Genomic DNA, 24923 nt, shown 5'->3' with positions numbered 1-24923 from the left:
GAAGCACTGGAGCTGGACTGCAGCCCCCAGGGGCCCCGTCCCCTCACCCCACCTCCTCTCCCCCCACCCCAACCTTGGGGCCACCGCACCCTGCTTCCAACTCCCACCCTTAGCCACATCCCTCATTAGCTGGGAATGAGCCCCTGAAGGGGCAGAAGGACCTGGGAGATGTTTTAATTAGGCCTCTAATTGCTTTCCAGGGAGGATGGCGCACAAACCCAAATTTCTCTGTGGCTGCTCGAGGCGAGGGGCAGGGTTTCCAGGAGCTCAGCCACACTAGATGGGAGGGCGTGCGGGTGGGGGGGGGGGGGCTTCAGCTAGCAGAGCCCACCCCACCCCACCCGACGTTGCGAGATGCCCACGCAGAGGGGCAGGTGGGTGTGGGGAAGGCAAGGGGCAAGGCAGGAGCTGGGCCAGCAGGATGGGGGGGTGGCTCACGAGGTCCCCACCCAGGGCAGCCTCACTTCGTGATGGAATGAAGCTTCGAGGAGCCCATGAGCAGCAAGATAAAGGGCTTTATGTCCCTGATGTCCTGACTCTCCCACTTAGTGACTTGGGGAAGGTGGCCATGTAGCCTCTAAAGCATGTTTCTTCTATAAAACGGGGACACGAATCCACCTCACAGGTCACGAGGCTGAGCAGAGAAGAGGCTGCCTGCAAGGTCACTCTCCAGGTGAGACAGTAGAAGGCCAGGGAAGAGGGGAGGGTGGTGCCTGCTGTGTCCCAGTGGTGACCACTGTCACCTATGGGGACACCTGGGGGCTTGGGACACAGCCTCCCTCGGTTTAGTAGCAACTTGGCAAATACCATGGCAGTGACTGTCTGCAGCCCCACCCCATAAGAGCAGCAGGATTCCCGTATCACGGATGAGCACAATGAAGCACAAACCAGCTAAGGGCCCCCAACTGTTAAGTGGCACATGGGGCACCAAAATCCCAGAGCCCCCAAGGCCTGACCAGGCGGATGCGCACATGAGCCTTCTTGTCCCTCCAGAGGCTGGGCCCCTAAGGGACAGAGAGAGAAGCCACTGGGCACAGAAGCAGCCCCAGGACCCCCGTCTGCAACCTCACCCGCGCCCCCTCCCCCCATCCAACATCTGAAAATAGCTCTCCCTAGAAGCAGAGACATACACCACGCTTGCCACCAGGTTTTTTTTTTTTTTAATGTTTCCTCACTGTTTTAACAATACCATGAAAAAAATATACAGTTTAGAATCTGGAACTGACCACGGTCTGAATGGGTTTCAAGGGCAGCTGGCAGGGGCTACACAGCCCCTTCTGATTCCTCCCCTATGTGGGAGCCACACTATTGGAAACAGCACCGATGGGGTCGCGGGTGGGGGTACTGGATTCAGGAACTAAGTTAGTGTCTGGACCAGAACCTGGGAAAATCTGGGAGGCTAGAGTAGCTCCGCCCTCCGGCCCTGGGCTGGATCCTGGGGTCCTTCCGTCTGCCCCCTCCCCCACACTGGCGTCGAGGGGACAGGACAGAAGGTGGGTTTAGCGTGTCCTCAGGGCAGGACACTCATCACCAGTTAACCCTGGGGGCGCGTGCACACACACACACACACACACACACACACACACACACACACACACACACACAAGCTCCCACTCCATCCCCTGGGGCAGGGCTACGGGACCAGACTAAAATTCGAATTTCAAAAGAATCATTTTTTTTAAAAAAGCATAAGTATGTTCCAAACAGGGCGCGGGTCATACTTATACTAAAAAAATTATCCTTTGCGTGCCTGATATTCTAATTTATCTCAGCATTCTAGTTCTGTTCGGTTGCTAAATCTGGCAGCCCTATACCCTCGGGGCGCTTGGACATAGGGGGAGGGGGCCCTGCTGGGACAAAGGCCTGAAGGAGGGGGGAGTAGTCAGTGGGTGTGTGTATGGGGGCAGTAACTCAGTCAAAAAAGCTTTATCCCTCCATAGGAACGATATATTATTATTATTTTTTTTTTTTTAAATCATCTTCCAGAAATTTTCTACACTGGCTGCCTTTGACTGTTAATAGCTATGGGGCGGGAGGAGGGAGACACACGCACGGACACCCACCCCATATGGTTCTAAATAAAGTTTGGAAGCACTTAGTATAAAGGTTTTCTAAGAGGATTCGATTTTGCTTCTGGTGGCAGACCGACCAACACGGCTCCAGACATTGCTCTGCAAGGCTTTAAACAGGACAAGAACCAACAAATCGATAGGGACCGAGCGAGCGCCCAGCCTGTTCCTAGTGTCAACCTGGAAAGGGCCCCTTCTAGAAAATTCAAGAAGCCTGGGGCCTCCTTTCGTTCCCCATCCCGTTCTCTTCCCCGGGAAGGGGCTGCGTTTAGTGCACACATGCGGTCCGGCTTTGCTCCAGGGGAGCCGGGGACGAGGGACGGAGGGGCCGGGGCCCGTGGCCACCCTTCCTCCTGCCACACGGCCACAGTCACAGCAGAAACGCCAAGAGGGGAAAGGCGAGCCACGTGTCCTTGGCGGTGGCACCCGGCCCGCCCTGGGCCGACCTGCAGGGGCCGCCGCACCAGGAGGGAACCGGGCTGACGTCTGGCATCCATCTGAGGCCGGGGCAGAGGAGAGGGACAGCGGGTCCCCCCGCAAGCACCTGCCTGTCCCGCGGCGCTCGGGAGGCTGGCTGCACCGTGCAACCCCGGCCAGCGCCTCTCATCTGTCCGTCCGTCCGTCCGTCCGTCCATCCAGGAGGTGCCGGGAGGTCCAGGGTCTGCTGGGGCCGGGAAGGGGACGGTGGCCCGGGGGCCGGGGGGAGCCGGAGCCCTTCACACGCGGATCTCCTCGTCCTCCTCCTCGTCCATGAAGGAGAACTCCTTGTCGGGCTGCCGGGGCAGCGGGGCGCGGGCCCGGTCGGGTCCCCGGGACGCGGGGCTGCGCTCGTCCAGGACGCCCGAGGTGCAGCTGGACAGGGAGCTGCTGTCCCGCGTGGTGTGGCTGCCGTCGCTGCGGGCCGAGCCGGGGCTGGGGGCCGCCGCCCACCCCTCGTCCTGGGGCAGGTCCCGGCCTGTCGCACCCTCCGGCCTGGCCCGGGGAGGGATCGCCGCAGCCGCCGCGGCCCCCGGGGGAGCCGGCGCCAGGGTGCTGAGGGCCGCGTCCCCGTCGTCGCGGTAACCGCCGTCCTCGTCGTCCGCTTCCCACTCCTCCTTGTCCATGATGCTCAGGACGTCGCCCAGCATAGACGGCCCCAGGTCAATGTGGAAGGACATGATGGACTCGGCGTGCTTGAGGCCCAGGCCGGCCTTGGGCACGACGGGCAGCTCCGTCAGGTCCCCGAAGGCCTGCTCGTCCAGGAGGGGGTCCGGGGAGTGGGGCGCGGCGGCCCCGTTCCGCCGGGGCCCGAGCTCCCCCTCGCCCGCCTCCTCCTGGCCGCCCTCCCCGGCGCTCGCCTTCTTCACGGGGCTGGACGACAGGCTCTTGGGCAGCTTGCCCGAGCCCTTCTCGGCCGCCTCCTTCTCGTTCAGCTGGGGCAGGGACATGGCGTTCTTGACGAACAAGGCCGAGTCCCGCAGGGAGCCCAGCATGTCCCTCTGCTCCCGGTCCCCCCTGGTCACCGACTGCGACCGCTTGCTGCCCCGGAACTTCCGGGACAGGAGGCTGCGTTTGGAGGACGAGGAGGAGGCCTGCTCATCCAGGGACTCACCGTCCAGCTCGCCGGCCTTGCTGTTGAGGAAGGACGTGTCCCCAAAGGCGTCGCCCGCCCGGCCCACGTGCATGGTGTGCCGGAAGTCGCCCAGAGGGGCGCTGATCATCTCGGCCGTGAGGTCCACGCGGGAGCGGCGCTTGGAGTGCACCGAGCTGGACACCAGCTGCTTGAGGATGGGCATCTTGCTGGGGGGCGGGCCGGGGGGGCTCCGGAGGCAGCAGGCGGGTCGGGGGTCAGATATGAAGTCCGGCAGGTGGGCGGGGTGACCAGGAGATCATAGGGCTGCAAGAAGAGAACAGCAGGCAAAGGGTTAACCTGGGCAGGTGGCACAGGGACAGCCCACCTGCCAAGGGGGCCGCTGCTCAAACCTCAGCTCTCCCACCAGGACCAGCGACTGCGAATCAAGCTGGCAACCGGCGTCATAACCCTGCCTCTTTGTTCACGCACAGGCACCCAGGTTAGGGGAGCGCTTTTCCCAAATCCAGGTGGCGTCCGGGTAGCCACAGACACACTCTCCCTGCCCCTGGGAGTAGGTCAACATCCTCGCCCCCCAACCAGGATGCGGCCAGAGGGAACCCGACCACTGAGGGATGTGGAGGTGCAGCAAAGAGTCCACGCGGCAGTCCGGGGCTGGACAGCCGGGCTGGAGTCACGCTGGAAGTTCTTCCTGCCATCTGACCTCAATCTCTGAAGTAGGCGGACACCTCAACCTGAGTCACAGTCCACAGAGTGGCGGGGGAGCCAGCAGGACGGGCTCTGGAGAGATGCTGCTCGGCACCCCCACGATACGTGGGCGGCCAGGCTCGCTTTCTGAATCAGGATTGGGGTGGGGTCACTGGGACCCACAGAACCAGCTCCCCTGCCTTCCGGTCCTCGCTGGGTGTCCCATAAATGAGGACCCTGCCTGCACCTCTCTCCCCACTGCAGGCCCAAGCTCTTTGCCGAAGACCTGCACGGTGCCTCTTGGGGATGAAGAGAACTGGCTCCCAATTTCTTTCATAGTGAGGGGGGGCGAGAGGGCAGGGGCTGGATGGTCTGGCCCCTGAGATCTGCAGACCCGGGGAGCCCAGGAGAGCCTGGGCCATCTGGAAGCTCGAGGTACCACCCGCAGAGCTCCCGGCAAGAGCCGAGATGGAGCCAAACCAGCCCCTTCCCCTCCAGAGGGACCTGCCCCCAATGCTAACCCCAGGAGTAGCGCAGGGCTGAGCAGGGTGGGGAGACGCGCAGGGACCTGCCAAGGAGGGCAGGTGAGGGGTGCGGTGGGGTTGCCACCAGTCTGGCCGACAGCAATTCTCAACTCTCCTCATGGCAGGCCCACCCTTCCCATTGCAGAGCATGGGTACGAACGCCACTGGTTTCTTCCTCACTCCCAGGGCTGCCCCCTGAGCTAGCCCACCACATCCCACCTGGCCCCTGACACCAGCCCAGCAGATCTCCGTTTTTCCCCTTTCATCCCTCTCTAGACAATTCGTCACCTTTTATCTAAAACAACCCATCCGGGAGTCCCCAGGGCAGACCCCTTGATCTGGCGACCAGTCCTCGCCTCCCTCCTTAACCCTATACCATTCCTTGCCGCCCGCCCCCCCTACCTTTGCACTCTGCCCCAGCCCCTGAGCTTCTGCCTCCTGGTCTCCAGGACCGGACCTATGCAGGTCCCTGCTGGAACTCCCTGTCACCTGGCTCGCCCAACGTCCTTCAGGCCTGGGCGGAGACATCACTTCTGGGCAACGCCCTCTCAGCCACCTCTCCTCTGGTCTCGCAGCACTCTGGGTGTCCCCTCTGCCGCAGGCACCGTTACATCGTTCTATTCCTGCCCCCTGGGCTGTGATCTTCTCACTGGACTCTGAGCTTCCAGAGGGTTCCGATGGGCCTGTTGGCCACTGAAGCCCATCTAGCCCTGGGTCTTCAAATACCCCCGTCCTGCCCTCCCAGCGCAGCGGCAGTGCTGGCTTCACTTAAAGCCTACAGACCACTCCAGGGTTCCCAGCCCGACCTCTCTGTGTCCTCCAACCACCACTGTCCACCCCCCATCCCCTCCAAGGGCTCTCACTCCCTGTCCAGCTGCTGACGCCCAGTCTGATGGCGCCCCCACCGGCAAGTGCCGCCCCTCCCAACCCCGTGCCAGCCCCAGGCAGTCACACGCTTGTCACTCCAGCAAACAAAGTTCTATAGGACGTGTGGTAAGGAGCCAGGCACCGGGGCCGACCTGCCACACAGGTGACCTGGGCTCCTGATGGCCTTGAGATGACCCACTACAGGCAGTCAGCTCTCCCTCCTCACGTTTCTCCTTCTCCCCATCAAACCCTCAGGCGACTTAGCTTCCCCGACCCCTAACCTGAACCCTCCCTCTCCTGCCCACGCCCCGTGATCTAACCTCTAAACAATTAGACAAGAACAGCTAGACCAACATTTGGACCAACACGTAGGATTGGCCAACATTTTCTACAAAGGGCCAGAGACTCCAGATTTTTGGCTTCGTGGATGCTACGGTCTTTGTAGTAGGAAGGCAGCAACAAAGGGTGTGGCTGTGTCCCAATAAAACTTTATATATTAAAACAAGTTGTGGGCCAGATTTGGCCCGTGGGCCGGGGTTTGCTGACTCTTAAACTACACACATGGAAAGTACTGGCCTCAGGGTCAATCCCTCGCCGCTGCTCAGAAGAGGGTCACACCGTATGTGACCCTCTGGGCCAGCCACGGGCTCTCAGGCCAACCTTTGAGGGGCAACTCTCTTTGGCCAACAAAGAGAAAGGGAGGCTGCAGTAGGCTTCAGACATGTGAGGAACAGAAGGAAACCAAACCCGGTTCCCACCAGCACCTTGGTACTGGGGAATCCCTCAGCTCCTGCAGCCACCGGGGCAGGGAGACAAGGGTGGAAAGGGCTCGTATCTTCACCTGCCTGTGGCCCAGCTGCTGCCTCTAGTCACAGAGTCCTGGGATCTCAAAGAGCTGGGCAGGGGCCGGGGGAGGGGGGGTGGGGGTGAGGACACCCAGTGTAGCCCCAGAAAACAGGTGTACTAAAGCAAAGTGACTCATTTTGTGCCCCAAAAAGGGGAGGGCTGAGTGAGAAGCTGGTCTCCCGGTCCAGTGCTCTCTCTCCTCCAGCTCCAGACCTTTCTGTGGCCTTTGGTGGGTGGCGTCCCTCATCAGTTACCATCACCAAAGGGACACGCCTCCCTGCTTCCAGGCCAGAGGAGTCCAGAAAGAGGAGGAGCCTGGCTGCTTCCTCAAATGTCTCCAGACGTGCCAGTGCCAAACGTCCCCCGGGGGGTGCAAGATTGCCCGGGGTTGAGAACACAGCTATGAAACTAAAGCTGATACTATTTACCAGGTAAACAAAAAAAGAAGGGAGCCAAGCCAGGGGACATTGGGGGTTCCCTTCCGGTGGGGGAACACACGACGTGAACTTCCAGAATTACGTTAAGGGCTTCAGTGTAGGGCATGAGCAACTTCCAGCACTGTGGTTTCCCCCTGTGACGTGCTCCCCACAGGGAAGAGAAAGGGGAACCACAGACGCAGCTGCCAGGGCCGCGGCACATTGGTGGAGAGCCCCGCGGCCCCTCACGGGGACCTGGTACTCTGGCCACCACGACTACGGGACCGGAGGGTCCCATCATCCCATCAGCGCCCCTTCTATCCTGGCAGGTACAACGGGAGAACAGGGGGGAGAGGCCAGCCCCCACGCAGGACCCCCCAGCACCCTGCTCGGCCCTACACCCCAGAGAGAAAGCCAGCGTCTGGCCAGTGCCACCTGCTGCTTCTGGTCTCACTCCCTGGGGGCAGGAATGAGGCTTCCTGGCTTATAAAAAGCCAAGCCACCTCCAACACCCAGCATGAGCAAGTCTCGAGAGAGAGCTGGGGCCTCTGTGGAGCCACCTACATACCCATCCCACTGCCCGGCAAGGACCCCTGAAGCGGGGCCAAGGTCTGGGTTTCTGGAATCCTGGAGCTCAGACCAGACAGGCCAGGCTTCAGGGCCAGTGAGAACCCTAAGCTCTGAACCCACAGCAACGTGGGGGTGAGGAATCCCGAGATTAAAGACTAGCAGGTGGCCCGGGCCCAGTCCCGGGGGCAGGTCAGGAGGCCCAAGAGCCCACCAGGAAGGGGACGGTGCCAAAGAGCTGTGTGTTTGGCAGGGGGCGTTGCTACGTGCCATGACTCAGCACTGGGGAAGTGGCTAAAATAGGCTGCCTTGATGACAGGGCGGCCACTCCCCACAGCCTGCCCTGGGCGGGGAGCACCCCCACCCCACCCCGGAAGCCATATCCCACTTTCCTGGCAGAGCAAAGGAACACGGAGCAGGAACTCGTGGCTCTCCCTCACTCTCCCCAGCCTGTGATGGAGCCAGACTCCTCTACCCTTGACCCCACCAACCACAGAACATTCCTTTAAGGCAGGAGCAGCGAGCCCTCCCCGGAAGGCCAGGCCCCCTGGTTGGTTTACTCTTACCACGTCCTTGGCTCAGTCCTGTTCCTGGGACCCCAGGGGGCAGCCCTTGCCTGGACCCCTCACCCGTCCTCCCCGGCATGCCGTACACGGAGCACTGGCCTCCCAGACCAGACACTGGCCTCCCAGCGGCAACCAGACAGACGGAAGGGCAGGCTGGACAAATGCACTCCAAACACCCAGGCAGTGGCCGGGCCCTGGTGGTCTGAGCAAGGCAGGACGTAGAGCTAAGCTCTCCCGGGGCAGCAAGGCAGGCCTCCCACTTCTGCAGCTGACCTGCAGCTCACCCTGCTTCAGAGGACACGCGCTTCGACGCCCACCGCGTCGCCACCGACCCGGGCAGCTGCCCCTCCGTCGGCAACCCTGAGCTGCTGTAACATCCACCCGGGGCCAGCCCCAAGCAACGTGGCCAAACGGAAGGGGATGTCTGGTGAAGGGTGACCTCAGTCGGGCCTTGGAACGGCCACAGGAGGCTTTGTTCATTTACTCATTCATTCATTCTTCCATTCACTCATCGACTTCCTGCAAAACCACCGATTTTCCCACACTCTTCTAGGCCCTGAAGACACAGGGTGGCGAGAATCACAAGGTGGACAAGCCCCGGCCCTCCCGGGGCACATCCGCAGGGGGGCTGGGGAAGAGGGCTGTATGCACGCCAAGTAAGACGGTCTCTCGCAGACCTTGGTGTTGAGAGGGAAATGGGGAAACGGAGGCAAGTGTGGGGGTTACGGGCCTGGGACAGAAGGCCCTTCCACGGAAGAAGCGGAGAAGCCAATGACGGGAAGGACCTAGGCAGGTCAGGAGCAATCCAGAGAGCGAACAGCACATGGCAACACCCAGAGGTGGGAAGAAGCTGATGGAGTTCGAGGAACAGAATGAAGACCCAGTGGCCGGGGGCCAGGCCCCACAGGCCCTCCCTGGAAGGCCAGGTAGGAGTTCGGATGGCATCCTAGGTACAGTAGGAAACCACGGCAGTGCCTGAGCGGGGAAGTCACCCAATCTGCACATCTGGAAGTTTCCATGGCGGCTGGTGCTGCAGGCATGGATGAGGGGAAGCAGGAGCTCAGGGCAAAGAGGAGGAGGCCCGGACACAGGCAGAGGGGGACCCCTTTTGGGCATGTTGGGAGGCAGGGATGCCAGGAGCTGCTGAGGGCCTGAGAGGGATGGGGGGACGGCGGGGGAGAGAGGGCAGGATCAGAGGGGACTGCAGGCCTTCCAGGCTCCATGCCAAGCCTTCTGCAGTGGCAGGTCTTACCTGCTGGCCTCTCGACCTTTCTCCCAGGGGTGCGACCAACATCCCACCACCAAGAAGAGCTCAACTTTGCCCAAACTGCCCTCTGGAGCAAGGGGGGAAGTGCCTGTGTGGGAAGCCTGGGGCAACGCGGGCCGCTCCTCTCCAGAAGAGCTTAGGGACTTGGGCTTTTGTGGCCGGAGAAAGATTCGGTGCCTCCTGGAGCACTTGGCAGCTACCCTGCAAAGATCAGAAGCCCCGGCGAAGGCAGAAGAGAGTTTACCTTCAACAGCGGGACGGGGCTGCCGGGCGGCTCCGTGAATGGGAGAGCGGTGTGGACACTCCATCCACGCTGCTACGTGTTGCAGGAGGAACCTCACAGGAGGCTGTTGCCGTTTGAGCTGACTTCAGGACTATGTGGAATCTTTTACTTCCTTCACCCGCACTGCCAGAAGTCCTCAAATTTGAAAGTGTGCTGTTTGCACCAAGAGATTAAGAAGCACCGTCTTTTCTTTTCTTAAGATTTTATTTATTCATGAGAAATACACAGAAAGAGGCAGAGACACAGGCAGAGAGAGAAGCAGGCTCCCTATGGGGAGCCCTATGTGGGACTCAATCCCGGGACTCCAGGATCAGCCCTGAGCCAAAGGCAGATGCTCAACCACTGAGCCACCCAGGGGCCCCAGGAAGTATGGTCTTAAAATAATCTGAGCCTGAACAGCCACAAAAAAAAAAAAAAAAAAAAAAAAAAGCCCAGGATGGAATATGAAGGATCACCATTACCCCTCCGGTACACTCGTGTATCTGCATCAAGTATCCCCTTAAAATCCCTGCGTATATGGGATGACCACTCTCTCTGAGATGGTGAAGCCACATGAAGGGACTTGCCTTCGGTCATGGATGGGAGCCAGGCCTTTGTTCTCATACCAGGGCCCCAGCCACTAAAACAGCCACACACGACCCAGAGAGTGTGGTCTCGGGGCACCGGCCATTAAGGCGCGTTCTGCAAATAACGGCTTCAAAAGGAGTATGATTTAGCAACCTCTACCACGGGAAGCCTACCCTATGGGAGGATTTCAAAGCAGGAAAAGAGGGACGCCCGGGTGGCTCAGCAGTTGAGCTCTGCTTTTGGCTCAGGACCCAATCCTGAAGTCCTGGGATCGAGTCCCACGTCGGGCTGCCTGCATGGAGCCTGCTTCTCCCTCTGCCTGTGTCGCTGCCTCCCTCTCTGTGTGTTTCTCATGAACAAATAAATAAAATCTTATAAAAAAAGAAAAAGGCAGGAAAGGAGTCACATACCCAGCTAGGCACAGAAGCCTTATTTACAATCTCAAAAGGCTGGAAACCACCTAAGAGCCGAGAATAAGGAAACGGTTGGGAGGATGAAGAGCCTTGAAACTCAATCGACTGACACGTAGGCATGGAAAGTGACCTAAGGAGACCGGGCTGCCACATGGGCCACTTCTGGCCTAAATGGCATCAAGTGGGAAGAAGAAAACAGGCGGCGCTCATGCTTGTTCATACACAGTGATCACAAGTCTACACGAATACGGGCCAAAAGGGCACACAGAGACACTGAGGAGTTACGTCAGGCTTGAGAGGCAAACAGGCATTCTGTTTGTTTCCTTTAATGTGGTAATGCTGTTTTAATAATAATAATAATATCCCGAAGCATCAAAGGCTCAAGGAGAAGATGTTAATTTTAAAACCATCTCAGAACAGTCTAGTTCTCAGGCTCAGTACAAGGCACCGAGCTTGGGTCCCGGGTCCACTCTCTCTGTGCCAATATCCCATGGATGTCTGTCCTTCCTCCTTCCCTCCCTCCCTCCCTCCCTCCCCACCAGGCCGGACACATTTTATTCTAGGTCGCATGGGAGGAGAGGGTGGGCAATCTGGAATCAGGGGAGCCTGGAATCAGGGGAGACATGGAGATTAGGACTCCCCCGAAAGAGCTTGCTCTCCAACAGCTGCTTCCTGACGCCTGAGCCTCCTCAACCGAGCAGGAGGGGAAAGATAGCCATCATCCCTCATCCCCTCCGCACCGTCACCGGAGACTGGCCAACCTCCAGCGTCACTAAAGCTCCGAGATGCAGGCCAGCCTCCCACCCGGGTGATCCCACAGTGGGATGCTATCCGAGATGCCCCGGGCAGGTGAAGGTTCTGCTTCTGCCGCTTGGACAGCCCTAGCTCTGCTCTTCTGGTGGCTGCAAGGGAGCCCCGAGGAAGGCTGGGGTCCCGCAGGACCGCCAGCCCCACAGTGCTCCCACAAGCCATCCACCATCAAGTCATGTGCAGACGCACCAACACCGTCATCCCCTGGGGTCTGCTGCATGCCAGGCATTGTGCTAGGACATGGGAAACTTGTGCCCCTCTCCCTGCAAGGACGGTGTCAAGACTGTGCCCATTTTACAGAAAGGGAAACAGGCTCAGATGGTGAGAGGCTCACCCCACACGGATCACTCTCATAGCTACTAAATGGTGACTTCGACCCACTTGAACCCGTGTGACCGACCTCAGACACATGGTTTTCTGAATGAGGTGACGCCTCCCGGCCCATTCAGGTATCCCCAGTCAAGAATGTGCCCGTGGAAGACGGGGGTGGGATGGCATTGGGGAGGCTGCTAATGGAAGACCCTTGGAACCAAGACTCACTTGGATTGACTTCCCATCAGAGATCTGCTCTCAGGGATGGCTCTTCCTCACTCAGGATCTCCTTCCAGCTTCCTGCTCAGAGGAACCTCCCCATGTTCTGATTCCCTGGGAGGGGAGAAGTTGGGGGGTGGGGAGGACCACCCTGAAGCAGGACTTCCCTGGCATGTTCAGGAGTGGGCTCAGCCCAGAGCCCTGCCTCCCGCAATTCTCATGCCCGCCCCGCTTTAGGCCCCATCTTGTGTTTCATGGTAGTTGCAGCCACCAAGAAGGAAGACCAGAACCTACCTCGACCCAGGCTGGGTGCCCTGTACTTGCGCCAGCACCCCTGCCTGGCTGCCCATCCCACTGAGGCTCATTGACCCAAGGGTGCCACTGCCCAGCTGCCACGCCTGGGCAGATCCCATTTCCTGGAGATAGCCATTCCCTGCTTCCTGGAAGAAAGGGAAAGTGAGCAAGGCCCCGTTTGAATACCTGCTTTCCCCAGGAATCCCTGCTGGGGAAGTGGGGAGCGGGGTGAGCCCGGCCCAGCTCATCAGGACACCAGGCTCTTGCCAAAGCAGGGTTCACGTGCGATCTCCACACACTCCACACCAGGACTTCTCAGTGACTTACACCTTCTGCTGGCTTTCTAGGGGTTATTAAATAATTTACAGCTCTACTGTCCAATGTGGCAGCACCGGCCTTATGTGGCTACAGAGCCTCTGAAATGTGGGGAGTCCAAATCCACAGGTGCTAAGGGGTGAAATATACAATGGACTTCAAAGATTTAGAATGAAAAAGAAAAAACAGCTCATTAATATTTTGCTGTTGATGACATGTTAAAATGATAATATTTTGGGGCTGGGGTGCCTGTTTGGTTCCATCAGTTTCAGAGTCCAACTCTTCGTTTAGGCTCAGGTCATGATCTCAGGGTCATGGGATCCAGCCCCACGCTGGGCCCCACATTGGGCCCGGAGTCTGCTTGGAATTCTAGCTCTCCCTCTGCTCCCCCTCCCTACAGCTCTCTACCTAAAAACAAACGAACAAACAAACAAACAAAAATCCAAAAACCCAGATGATATTTTTAATCTATATTGGGTTAAATGATATGCTAATTTCACCTATCTCTTTTCAATTTTTAAAATGTATTTATTGGGGCCCCTCGGTGGCTCAGCTGGTTTAAGCATCTGCCTTCAGCTCAGGTCATGATCCCAGGGTCCTGGGATCAAGTCCTGCATCGGGTTTCCTCAATCAGTGGGGAGCCTGCTTCTCCCTCTGCCCTTCCCCCTGCTCATTCTCTCTCTCTCAAAAATAAATTCAAAAAAATCTTTAAAAATAAATAAATCAAATGTAGTGATTAAGAATGGAAATGATAGGGCAGCCTGGGTGGCTCAGCGGTTTAGCGCCACCTTCAGCCCAGGGCCTGATCCTGGAGACCGGAGACGGAGTCCCACGTCGGGGTCAGTGCATGGAGCCTGCTTCTCCCTCTGCCTGTGTCTCTGCCTCTCTCTCTGCATCACTCTGTGTCTCTCATGAATAAATAAACAAAATATTTTTAAAAAAAGAATGGAAATGATATACGAAACTTGCAAACTGCTTCTACTGATTAGCACAGGTGTAGGCATTTTCTCCTCTAGGATACGAGCAGTATCTTCCACCGCAGGTGGGAACAGCAATCACACTGTTCACATTTGGGTGAAAATATTTCAGTGTTAATAAATTTTATTTTATTTATTTTTATTTTTTAAAGATTTATTTATTTATGATAGACATAGAGAGAGAGAGAGAGAGGCAGAGACACAGGAGGAGGGAGAAGCAGGCTCCATGCCGGGAGCCCAACATGGGACTCGATCCCGAGACTCCAGGATCGCGCCCCGGGCCAAAGGCAGGCGCCAAACCGCTGAGCCACACAGGGATCCCCTGTTAATAAATTTTAAATCAAGTTATTTTAAAGTAAGTACTCAATTCCTAAATCCAGCGGGCCTCTAACAAACGCCAGGTCGTTCCCCTTTTGTCTGAGCTCTGCAACAAAAATCCTTCTAGCTAAGTTGGCACAAAATCCTTCTCACTAAGTTGGCGCAAGTCCTTATTTCCGAAGGATACATATAAGTGAGTTAAATTACTGTTGTTTCTTATTGTTAACTTGTTCCCCAGAAGTTTCTACCAAGTTACAGTTCCACCAACACAGGGCAATTGTGTCCAATACCTAGTGTTACATCTTCTTTAGTTAGAAACAACAAAAACACAACAACCAGCACACTCCCAAACTTGTGATTTGCATTTCTTTCATTATTGAGGAGGATGAGCGTTAAAAACCTGTTATCCAAAAAAACAAAACAAAAAAAAAAACACAGGGATCCCTGAGTGGCGCAGCAGTTTGGCACCTGCCTTTGGCCCAGGGCGCGATCCTGGAGACCCGGGATCGAATCCCACGTTGGGCTCCCGGTGCATGGAGCCTGCTTCTCCCTCCTCCTGTGTCTCTGCCTCTCTCTCTCTCTCTCTGTGACTATCCTAAATAAATAAAATTTAAAAAAACACACACACACACACACACAAAAAAAAAACCTGTTATCCTTTCTCTTGGGAATTGCTTGCTGAAATCGGTTGCCCATTTTTCTGGGGGAAGGGGCTTTTTATCTTTTCAGTGGATTTCTAGGACTTTTCAAAAATGTTAAAGCAATTGATTTTTTTTATCATCACGTTTTGCAAACATTCCTGCCAATTTATCATACACCCGTTTACACTGGGGCGATTTTGCTTTCTTTGGAGTACTTATGAATTTTTACCAGATTTGTTTCATGGTTTGTGGCTTTCACAATAGGAAGCAAAGACCTCTCCTACTTCTAAGAGTATGAAAATAGTCCCTTCCTCTACAACTACCAGGTAATACAATAATGAACAACTATTCATAGAGAAAGATACTAGAAGGAAATACAACAAAGTAGATTGTGGGTTATTTAAAATAGAAAAACAATTAAAATACAACAATAATGTCAGTTACCGATTCCATATAGGACTGTTATAAAATGTGGGTGACAGCATTAAATGTTACCTTCACCGGATATTAAATTCTTTCTACACAGATACCTCCCACTCACAAATCTATTTCCAGACTCTCCTTTGGGTTCATGAGTCTGTTGATTCTTAAACCAGGTCTACACTGCCACTCTGTAAAACACTTTTGAGTATCTAGTAGGGCAATGTCCCTACTTAACTTTTTTTCCCCCTAAAGTGTTCTCGGTTTGTTTCCCCCTAATGTTGTTACTCTTCCAGGCAGACGTTAAAAACCTAAGTCCCGAAAGAAATCCTAGTGGGATTCTGTTGGAATTGAAAGGAAGTAAGAAATTAATTTGGGAAGAATATAGTTGATCACCACATCAAGTCTTCTGGATACTCTCCATTAAATGTTGTGGGTTTTCTTCCTGCCAAGTGGCACATGGTTGGTCCTTTTCATGTTTATTCTGGGTCATTTTATGGCCTGTTGTTCTAAGCAGGTTCTGCTTCTTCTTGCTTTTCCTTAGCTGTATTTTCTGTCTGTTATAGCTGGTAAGTGGGGAAGCTACAGTTTTGTTTTGTTTTGTTTTTTTTAATTTATGTATATTTAATTTCCGCCCTACTCAACTTACACTGTCTCGGACACTCAAATCCATGTTACTGTTGAATCCTTTTTGGCCTTGAAAACAGACAAGCCCATCATTTGCAACTAATAATAATTCTGTCTCCTACATTCCTTATTCTTATCTTGTTACATTTGCTACAATTGCCAATATAATACAGAATAATACTGCTGACAGGAAGCATCTCTGTGCCTGGCACTTGACAGTAATATTCTAAACCTCAGGCATCCAATACAGTAGCCGCTGCTAGCCAAGCAGGGCTGCTGAGTGCTGGAAATGTGGCTAGTGTCACTAAGCGACTCACTCCTTTATTTTATTTTGAATATTTAAACTTAGGGATGCCTGGGTGGCTCCGCAGTTGGGCGGCTGCCTTCAGCTCAGGTCGTGATCCTGGGATCCGGGATCAAATTCTGGATCTGGCTCCTGCGAAGAGCCTGCTTCTCCCTCTGCCTGTGTCTCTGCCTCTCTCTCTCTCTGTGTTATGTCTCTCATGAATACATAAATAAATCTTAAAATAAGTACTCAACAAAGAAATAAATAAAATTTTATACTTCAAGGTTGATGCTTGATGCGGTTATTGGAAAACTTATGCTTAAAACATACCTGAGTAGACAAATCTATTTTTTCAACTCTAAATTTTAGGAGATTCAAATTCAGATTAAGCAAGTGTGCAATTTAGCATCCAAATGAAAATGTACTATAAGGTGGAAAACACACACCGGATTTTGAAGACTTTGTAGGATAATGTAAAACACCTCATTAATTTTTTATGATTATGTGGTGAAATGGCAATCATCTGGATTATGTATTGTGTTAAATAAAACATATTAAAATTAATTTCACCTGTCTAGTTTTTAAAATGTGGCCATCGGAGAACTGAAAGTTAACAAATGCGGCAAGCCCAGTATTCCACGGGCCGTGCTGTTCTAGAGGGATCTCTGCAAGTCATGACGCTCACCACTGGATTCACAGGGATTCTCGTTCATTTTAGAAAATTTATAGTTCTTACAGTTTATAAGAAAATGAAGCCAGTAATTTAGCCGGTCTGAGTTACAGCAGGGAAAACACACTATAGCTTAGATCATTTACCCTTTAACTGCAGGAAAACCTGGAAGCAGCTGTCCAACCTCACTCACTGACTTGTAAGTAACCAAGGGAACTGTGTGACAACTCAGGCTAGTGCCTGGGAACCTACTCTGTGGGCAGTGACATCCTAGCCCTGACCTGCTGATTGTAGGTGGACAGGCCCTTCCTCGACCTTGGGTCACAGGAAGTATGAAAAAGGGAGCTCAGCTCACATCACTGAGTTTTTAGTCTGCACCAAGCAGCTGCTTTGTCTTGACTAAACTGCCTTTATAAATATATATATAGGGGATCCCTGGGTGGCTCAGCGGTTTAGGGCTTGCCTTTGGCTCAGGGCGTGATCCTGGAGACCCGGGATTGAGTCCCACATCGGACTCCTGGCATGGAGCCTGCTTCTCCCTCTGCCTGTGTCTCTGCCTCTGTGTGTGTGCGCGTGTGTGTGTGTGTGTGTCTTTCATGAATAAATAAATAAAATCTTTAAAATATAGATATATATATTTTTAAAACAAGTAATAATACCATCCCACAATCCCACTGAGTTATCATCATCCCCATCTTGCAGATAAGAAGACTGAATATAAGAGTTACCAGGTCTTTCCCAAGTCACACACTTGCTAAGAACAAAGCTGAGAGAAGGGCCTCATGATCCACCTGATTCTGGACCCTAGGTTTTTCCCAGTGCACTGAAGGTGTGCCAGGCAGGGTCATAAGCACTGCTGGGGCCCCAGTCTCTGAGATCCAAGGGTTCTAGACGCAATGACACCCCGAGGATACACAGTTCTACAGAGAATTTCAGGTTACAGGGTCTTTCCCACTGTGCCAGAGAAAAGTACAGATAAATCCTGGGAAACACAGACCCACCACCAGAAGCCCCATCCTGCTGGGAAGCCGGCTCCTGCAGGGCTGGGAACAGACCACTCTCCGTACCAGGCTTCCTCCCCTTTATCTCCATATCCACCAACCTCCTAATTCCAGAACCATGTGCTTGGGGCCAGGGGAGGGAGAAGAAGGAAGCCCCCTCACCACCTGGGAGTTAAGACAGCCCTGGAAAGAAAGAGAAGGCATGACCCGTGACCCGGGGGGGGGGGGGGGGGGGGTGGTGACAGGAAGCCACAAGGAGTCAAGAAGATGAAGCATTAGTGACTCAAGGGTATTCAGCAACTTGGCTTGTTTACAGGTCTCTTCCTGGAGACGTGTTTCCCCCTGCCTGCCACCGGATAGACGGACAGAGGACAGACGGATGGACACCCAGAGGCCATCACAGAGGGAAGCGCCCGGAGAGGGGGGGGGGCCCTCTGCCCCAGCGCAGGCAGGTCAGGTGGCCCTCACCTGGGAGTGGCCCTGCTGCTCCTCCCAGCTGCCCCAGCGCCTTAGAAAGAAGCAGCTGGGCCTGAAATCAGATCTGCTGGGCCCTGGCCCTGAATGGTTTCACTTCCCTTCTCCTGAGAGTAGGGTGCCCAGCTGAGCATGGTGGGGGGAGAAAGGAGGCTGGGCTCCCCAGAGGGAGCAGACGGATCTAGACCCAGTCTTGGCCCTGCCGGAGCACGCAGGGTAGAGGTGAAGAGCATGGACCCCAGAGCCAGACTCCCCAGACTCCCCACAGCCTGGCTGCACGGGGCGTGGTACATGGGCCTGTTTCCTCACTAGCTTCTAGCTTTCCAGGTGATCAGTAACACTAGGTACTTCCTAGCACTACTGTGAGGATTGAATATGCTCACATAGGCCAAGCACAAGAGGTGTGCGCTCACACTTGTGTGAGGAAGACGCTGTAACATGTTTGTTCTTTCTCTCAGTGGATGCCCTGTGTCTACCTGGAGAGGCAGGAGGAAATTTCCAGCACCCCCAGGGACAGATACTCTGGCCCAGATACTCTGGCCCAGTTCAAGAGGACACATTTATGAACCTAGGACACCAACCTCCAGTGTCCAGCTGACGATACCCAATCCAAAAGGCTCCAGAGCTGACCCGGGGCAGGGGGCAGAGGGGGGTGTCCCAGGATGAAATGTTGCACGGGTAGGGGTCCTCCAAGTTTCTGAGGTCCAGGGATAGACTGCAGTCCCCACCAGCGGGAGGTCCAGCAACTTGAGACTCGTTTTTCTATTCTCATCTGACTTCCTCCCTTCCTGACCTATAGTGACACAGGATGGAAGAGCCTGGCTTCTCTCAGGACTTAAGTGCTTTCTGATTTCAGCTTGATATAAAGGGGCAGGTGTGAGGCAAAGATGAGATAAAAGAACTCCTGCCCTTCCTCTTGAGGATGAGGGCTGGATAACTCAGGAATCTGGGGCACTCTGGATGTCCACAAATAAGGCCCCAAACCTCCACATGCTCTGCCCCCCCATAAAATATTGCCAGGTTCTTTTTAGACCTATTGCGACTCTCAATAGAGGTGTAGAAGTTGTAGTGAAGCCCAGAGAAGGCTCCTTTCCTGTTCTCCCAGCCAAGGGGCACTAATCCCCTTTCGATGCTTCGGGGTCAAGGGCTAGAGAGAGTGGACCCCCCGGGGGTCCGGAGGAGCACAGAACAGAAGAGCTCAGCTTCACTGTCACCCTGGGAAAGACCTGAAGCTGGAGTCTGCAGCCCACATTCGGTCACTGAAAGGAGGGCATAGACGCAGGTGTAAAGAGCACCTGGGGGCTCTCCCAGGAGGCCCCCCCCCCGCTAGGCCAGGGTAGCCTGAGCGGACCTGGCTGAGCCGGACAGGCTGTTTCTTGCCCTGGCGCTGCTGCCTCACAGCTGCCTCTTGCTCCTGGGGTGAAGGTGAAGGTGAAGGCCAGCAGGGCCGAGCGGCGTCTTCCAGGCGGGGTCAGGAGTGTAAGCCCACCTTCGTGAAGGAGCCCCAAGCTGCCCTCGCCCTCCCCAGAAGGGAGACCCTTCCTCGGCTTCCGATGCCCCTGCACCTGGAGGAGGAGGGGTCTGGATGCCAGCGCTCGCCACCCTGGCATGGAGCCCCGGGCTGCAAGCTGGCAGTGCCCGGGGGAGACGCTGATGTACATTTCTGGAAGGAGGCCCAAGGCTTCACAAGGGGCGTATTTTAAACCGGAGCTTCGAGGACACGCTGAGTGGGAATGTGGGAATCTAACAGCTTCGACTTCCTTCACCACGTACTGCGAGCAGACAAGGGCCCCATCCAGACACACACACACACACACATACACACACACACACACAGTCCCTCCCGGCATGACCATCTGCTTCCCAGTCCGGAGAGGCCTGGCACAGGTCTGTCCTCCCCCAGAGCACCCCGGAAGTCTTCGCGAGAGCAGGCCTTCGGGACACTGCCAGCTGGCTCCAAGGTTTGGTCCTTTTTCCCAAGATTGAGGAAAAGCCTCCAGGACATAGGTCAGAAGACCTAAGCCTCGGTCATTCCACTCCCAGCTTCCAGGGCAAGATTGCGCAAGTCCCTCCGCCCCCAGGCCTTATCTCTGGCATCAACCCAGATCCTGTTCTGGGCTGGACTCCTTGCTCCCCACCTAGGGCCAAACTCCTCGGAGCCTCTGGACCGTCCAGCCCAGGGAAGCTGGAGACGCTGCCCCGGCAGCAGCCCTCGGCTCTGCACTCCCACCCACCCAAGCCAGAGAAGGGGAGAAAGGCTGGGTGGGAGAGAGAGAAGGCAGACAAGCGAGGCTGGCCAGTATCAGCCTGCCTGCCACACCTGGGCACAGCCTGTCCCGGCCACAGAAATCAATCAACCGCTCCAAAGGTGGAGGGGGTTGGAATCCTTGAACCAGGGCCAATCTGAGGCCCTTCTGGGAAAGTGCCTGACTTGTCAAGAAGGATCGAAGATTCCTCTCCCAGGTCAACATCTGCCCGGGGGGCCTTCCCACCCCACTTTGTAGATAAGACTCTTGTTCACTTGGGACTCTGCGGGCTCCAGTGCTGTGAGGGCTGGACAGGCGGTCGGTCTCCAAGAGGCAGCGGGACAGAAGCAGATTTGGATATGCCCATGTGATTGGGGCGAGCATCAGTGGGTGGGCATGTGTAAGAGGGAAACGAAGGGGGAAAAAAAAACAGGGGTCAAGGGAGGAAAAAGCAGAAACCCCAGATAACGGGAGGAATGTTCCAAGTGGAGGCCTGAGCTGGGGAGCTTAACGTGAACATTGATTGGCTCTTCAATGAGCAGGAGTCTGTGAGCTCAGGGAGACACACAAGAGGGCCTGGGCTTCACCCAAACCACCACCTCCCGGGAGAAGACTCACGGTGCCACACCAGCCCACTCCCAGTCCCCGTGCAGGTCGCCAGGACCCCTGAGAAGACCAGAAGCCACTGGGGCACCTCCCCAGGTTCACCAAAGCCCCCGCTGTGGGAAGGAGCCGCTGTCTTCAGGAGTGGAGGGGCAAAGTCCACATTTGGAGGAGATAAACCACACTAATCAGAGAGTCACATGGGCAGCTCACACGGGGCAGCTGATGAAACCTGGAGCCCACATGGCACCCCCACACTGGCAGCAGGGTCCCGGCTACCCCACAGGGATGAAGCCTCGGGGAGACTCCAGGGGATGCCCCAATATTGCTCCCGGGGTGGGGGGAGCCTTGGAGCCACCTAGAGGCCTCCACGGGCCCAGCCTTGGTCCAGCCAACTCCCCATTTCTGGGGGGGAAAATCCACAGCTCGGCTTCCCCTTCCTTTGTGCCCTGTTCTTTGTTCTCTTAAAATTCAGTCCATCCTGCTGGTGGTCCCCCTCCTCCACCCCAGCCTCGGAAAGGGGGCGGAGGCGGCGGGGAGTTATTAGAAACCCAGACTGTGCGAAGAAGTTGCATTGTAGGAGGCCCTCCTGCAACTGGGCCCCTCATTGTTTACGCTGGCTGCACGGGGTGGGGGGGGAGCTCTCTGGTCCAGATGGCCGCTGGGGGTAAGGATGAGGGCCAGCCTCCCTCCGGCACCACGAACCCCCTGGAGAGCTGCAAGCAGGCTTCAGAGGCTCGGGGTCCCTACCCCCCCCCCCCCCCCATTCAGCTGCTCTGATACACACGGGCGAAGAATAGGCGCGCTGGATGCAGCCGAGGGCGTGGGAGCCGGTCAGATCGCAAGGGGCGACAAGAAAAGAAAAAGCATTGTATTTCCCCTCCATTCTCCCAGGGGCAGGAAGAAAACTTCCAGAGCCCGGCCTGCAGTATCTCTCCGGGAAACACCAGGAATCTGGTTTGAGTTAGCAGGGCACCCCTCCCCCCGCCGCGCGGACACACACACACACACACACACACGCACGCGCGCACGCACACGCGCGCGCACACCCGCGGCTCGGGCTCGGTCCTCCCCCGGGAAGCCCTCCGGGCCGCGGCCCTCCAGCCCCGACGCCCCGGCGCCGGCGCGCACCCCGCAGGGCACCGGTGGGGGACGCCCCGGGCACGCGGGGAGGGGGGCAGGGTGGACCCCCCGGCCGGGGGCGGAGCCAGGAGGCGGCCGCCGCTCCACCGCCCCAAGCGGGTGATTAAACCCTTAACCCGGGGGGGCCGGGAGCGCTTGGCCGCGGGCGCACCCTGCGCGCCCACCCCCGCGTGGCCCCCTCCCCGGCCGCCCGCCCGGCTGCGCCCCACCCCGCGGCCTCCAGGGCTCCAGGGCTCCGGGGGGCGGCTGGGGGGGGGTAGGGAGGCGCGGGGCTTCATTTGTTTCCTCGGCCCGTCCCTTCCAGGCGGCGCCCTCCCTCCTTCGTGTCTCCCCGGCCCGGGTGACACTGGGTGGCGTGTGCCGCGGCGTGTGTACGACAGCGAGTGTGTGCACGCCTCCGCCGCTACGGGCGAAGCATTCGGCTCTTATTCATGGAGAACTCTGTGCGCACACACGCCCCCCTCGCGGACACGGCGGGCGGCGCGCCCCGAGCGCTGCGCCCTGGCCGCCCCGGCCGCCCGGCGCGCACCCCAATCTGAAGCCCGGGGACCCCCACCCCGTCCCACCCATCCGGACGCCGGATCCCAGCCTGGGGAGAGGGAATCGAGGCTGCGCGCGGCTCCCCGGCTCTCGGCCACCCTCCTCCCAAAGCCCGCCCGGCTCGGACGCGGGGTGCGCGGCTCCGGGTCCCCAGCACCCGCGCGCGCCCCCGCAGGCCCTTGCACCGGGGGCGTCTCCGCGCCCTCCCCCCGCCCCCGAGGCCTCGACCCCCCCCCTCCCCAGGCCTCGCAGGGCGCGGGCGGCGGTCGCTTACCTGGGTCCCCGGAGATGCTGGCGCCCGGCCGGCGCGGCTGCGCTGTCCCCTCCGTGGGCTGCGGGCGGGCGCGGGGCTGGAGGCCCATGTCAGCGCCGGGGTCGGCTTCCCTCTGCTCGGGCGCGCAGGGCGGCGAGCCTCCGGGACACTCCCCTCCCAGGCCCCTCCCGCGCCCTCCCTCCCGCGCCCTCCGCGCTGATGTCACGCCGCCGCCGCAGCCAATGGCATCTGCGAGCCCCGCCCGGCCGCTCGGCCTCCTCGGTTCAAATGTGCGAGGGTGAGCCCGTCGGAGCCCGGGTGGGGCGGCCCGGGGCGCGGAGGTCGGGGGGGGGCGGGCCGGAGGGGTCCCGGGGAGCCCCAGCGGCGACCAGGAGCCAGTGCTCCCCGCACCCTCGCCCCTGCTTCCCGGCCCCGGGGAGCGAGGGGGGCTCTGCGCCCCCAGGGCGGGGGATTCCGTCCCGGACTCTTCCTGGAAGCCCCGGGGGGCCCCCGAGCGGGTGCCCGAGGGGATCTGGGCGGGGTGACCCGGCTCTGACCGGCCTGAGCCCAGCGTCAGCTCTGAGTGTCCGGCGGAGACCTCTCAGTTCTGCTTGGGGGGGCCCTCTAGGAGACGATGGGGTCCCGGAGAAGCAGGTCCTGCGCTCGCCTCTTCCAGGAATCGCTTTGCATTTGCAGATGGTTGTTAGGCACGCCCGGAGTGGGAGTTCCCTTGCTGTGAGCCGCTGCCCCGGGCGGTAAAGCAAGTCGGGCTGGGCGGGGGGCTGGGCGGGGGGCCCGGGGGGGGAGGGTGCATGCGACCCTCATCTCGGCGTTATGAAGTCTGAGCCCCCGACCCCCACCCTGGGGTGTAGAGATGACTTAAAAATAATTTTTAAGGAATCTTTAAAAAAAACAAAACAATAAAAATAAATTAAAAATAAAGCAAGTCCGCAAGCCTGGGTAGCTCAGTGGTTGGGAGTCGGTCTGCCTTGGACCCAGGGCGTGATCCTGGAGAACCTGGATCGAGTCCCCCATCGGGCTCCGTGCATGGAGCCTGCTTCTCCCTCTGCCTGTGTCTCTGCCTCTCTCTCTCTCTCTGTGTCTCTCGTGAATAAATACAATCTTTAATAGAATAAATTTTTTTAAAAAATTAGGTGTAGGAGATGGTGCAGGCCCCAGACTCCCTCCAGCCCCCCAACCCATGAGCTGTTCCATTGTGCCCATTAGGCTCGCGCTTTACTGCACACTGCTGGCGTTCCAGGTCCATCTCCTCCTGAAACCACAGCTGGATCTTATCTGTCCAGAGAAAATTTAACCTGAATGGCTGGGGCACTGCCCCTGACCCCTCCTTCCCTCCATTTTTAACACATTAGTTTGTCTTTTAGGGCCATCACTTCAGCAATTTGTTTTCCTTTTTGACTGGTGTCTGGGGTTTGGCCTTCCCAGTTAGATTACACATCAATTAAGCATACCTCCAGGACAAAGTCCTCACCCCTTTGTAATTCTGCAGCTCCTTATCCGAATTCACTGCTCCGCTTGGGAGGCCTGGGAGGCTCCTTTGCACACATTTGCCATTCAGTGTGGTTTGCCTTTGGGGCAAAGAAGTGCAAAAACCCAACCCCGCCTTCAGGATCCCTGGGGTGGTTGTATAAGTCTGTCCCCCACAAGGAGCTCAGTAGGGGCTGCTAGACAAGGCATTGCTAGGACCCTGGTGGGGAGGCTTGGTTGCAAGACAGTGTTAATCTTCCCTGATGTTTGGAATGCGGGACCTGTGAATTTCTAGGGGCCTTTGCCTCCCAAGGATCTACTGAGGCTAAGTTTTGCTCCAACCTTTCTGACCAGAGCTATCTATTGATAATCAGAGGAAGTTAACAAAATGAGAAACCTGAAGCTTTGAATAGCTACCTTGAAATTTCTGGCAAGCTCTAAGCCCCTGACTTTGGAGAGGGATTTGAGGTCTTAGCTGCACCTTCGCCGTAACTTGACCGATAAGCTTTTAGGCCTGGGCGTGTGTCTCTGCCTGTGGGAGCTGCTGGGGCCTGCCCTGAGGGCTGGGGCTTGATCCTTAAACTGCATGGGCCTGCCTCATCCCGTGCCTCCCACCGTGCCCTCCCATCCCAAACACACACTCC

At 56.9% G+C, this 24923-nt stretch overlaps 1 protein-coding gene across 2 annotated transcripts; it reads right to left on the bottom strand.

The window, feature by feature from the left end:
- Positions 1 to 1143: 1143 nt before the first annotated feature.
- Positions 1144 to 22971, bottom strand: CDC42EP4 (CDC42 effector protein 4). Of its 2 annotated transcripts, none has more exons than XM_025467874.3 (2): positions 22813 to 22971; positions 1144 to 3945 (listed from the first exon to the last, which is right to left on the bottom strand). In XM_025467874.3, exon 2 carries the CDS (start codon positions 3842 to 3844, stop codon positions 2786 to 2788), a length of 1059 nt encoding a protein of 352 aa, XP_025323659.1. In that variant the 5' UTR covers positions 3845 to 3945; positions 22813 to 22971; the 3' UTR covers positions 1144 to 2785. The 2 variants fall into 2 exon arrangements, with proteins under 2 accessions (XP_025323659.1, XP_025323660.1); XM_025467875.3 differs by lacking the exon at positions 22813 to 22971 and adding an exon at positions 11993 to 12013.
- Positions 22972 to 24923: the final 1952 nt, after the last annotated feature.

This window comes from Canis lupus, chromosome 9 (assembly GCF_003254725.2).
Source record: "Canis lupus dingo isolate Sandy chromosome 9, ASM325472v2, whole genome shotgun sequence".
NCBI classification, from domain to species: Eukaryota; Metazoa; Chordata; class Mammalia; order Carnivora; family Canidae; genus Canis; species Canis lupus.
Note: the sequence above shows the minus strand (reverse complement) of the source record. Positions and strands in the feature narration are given on the sequence as shown.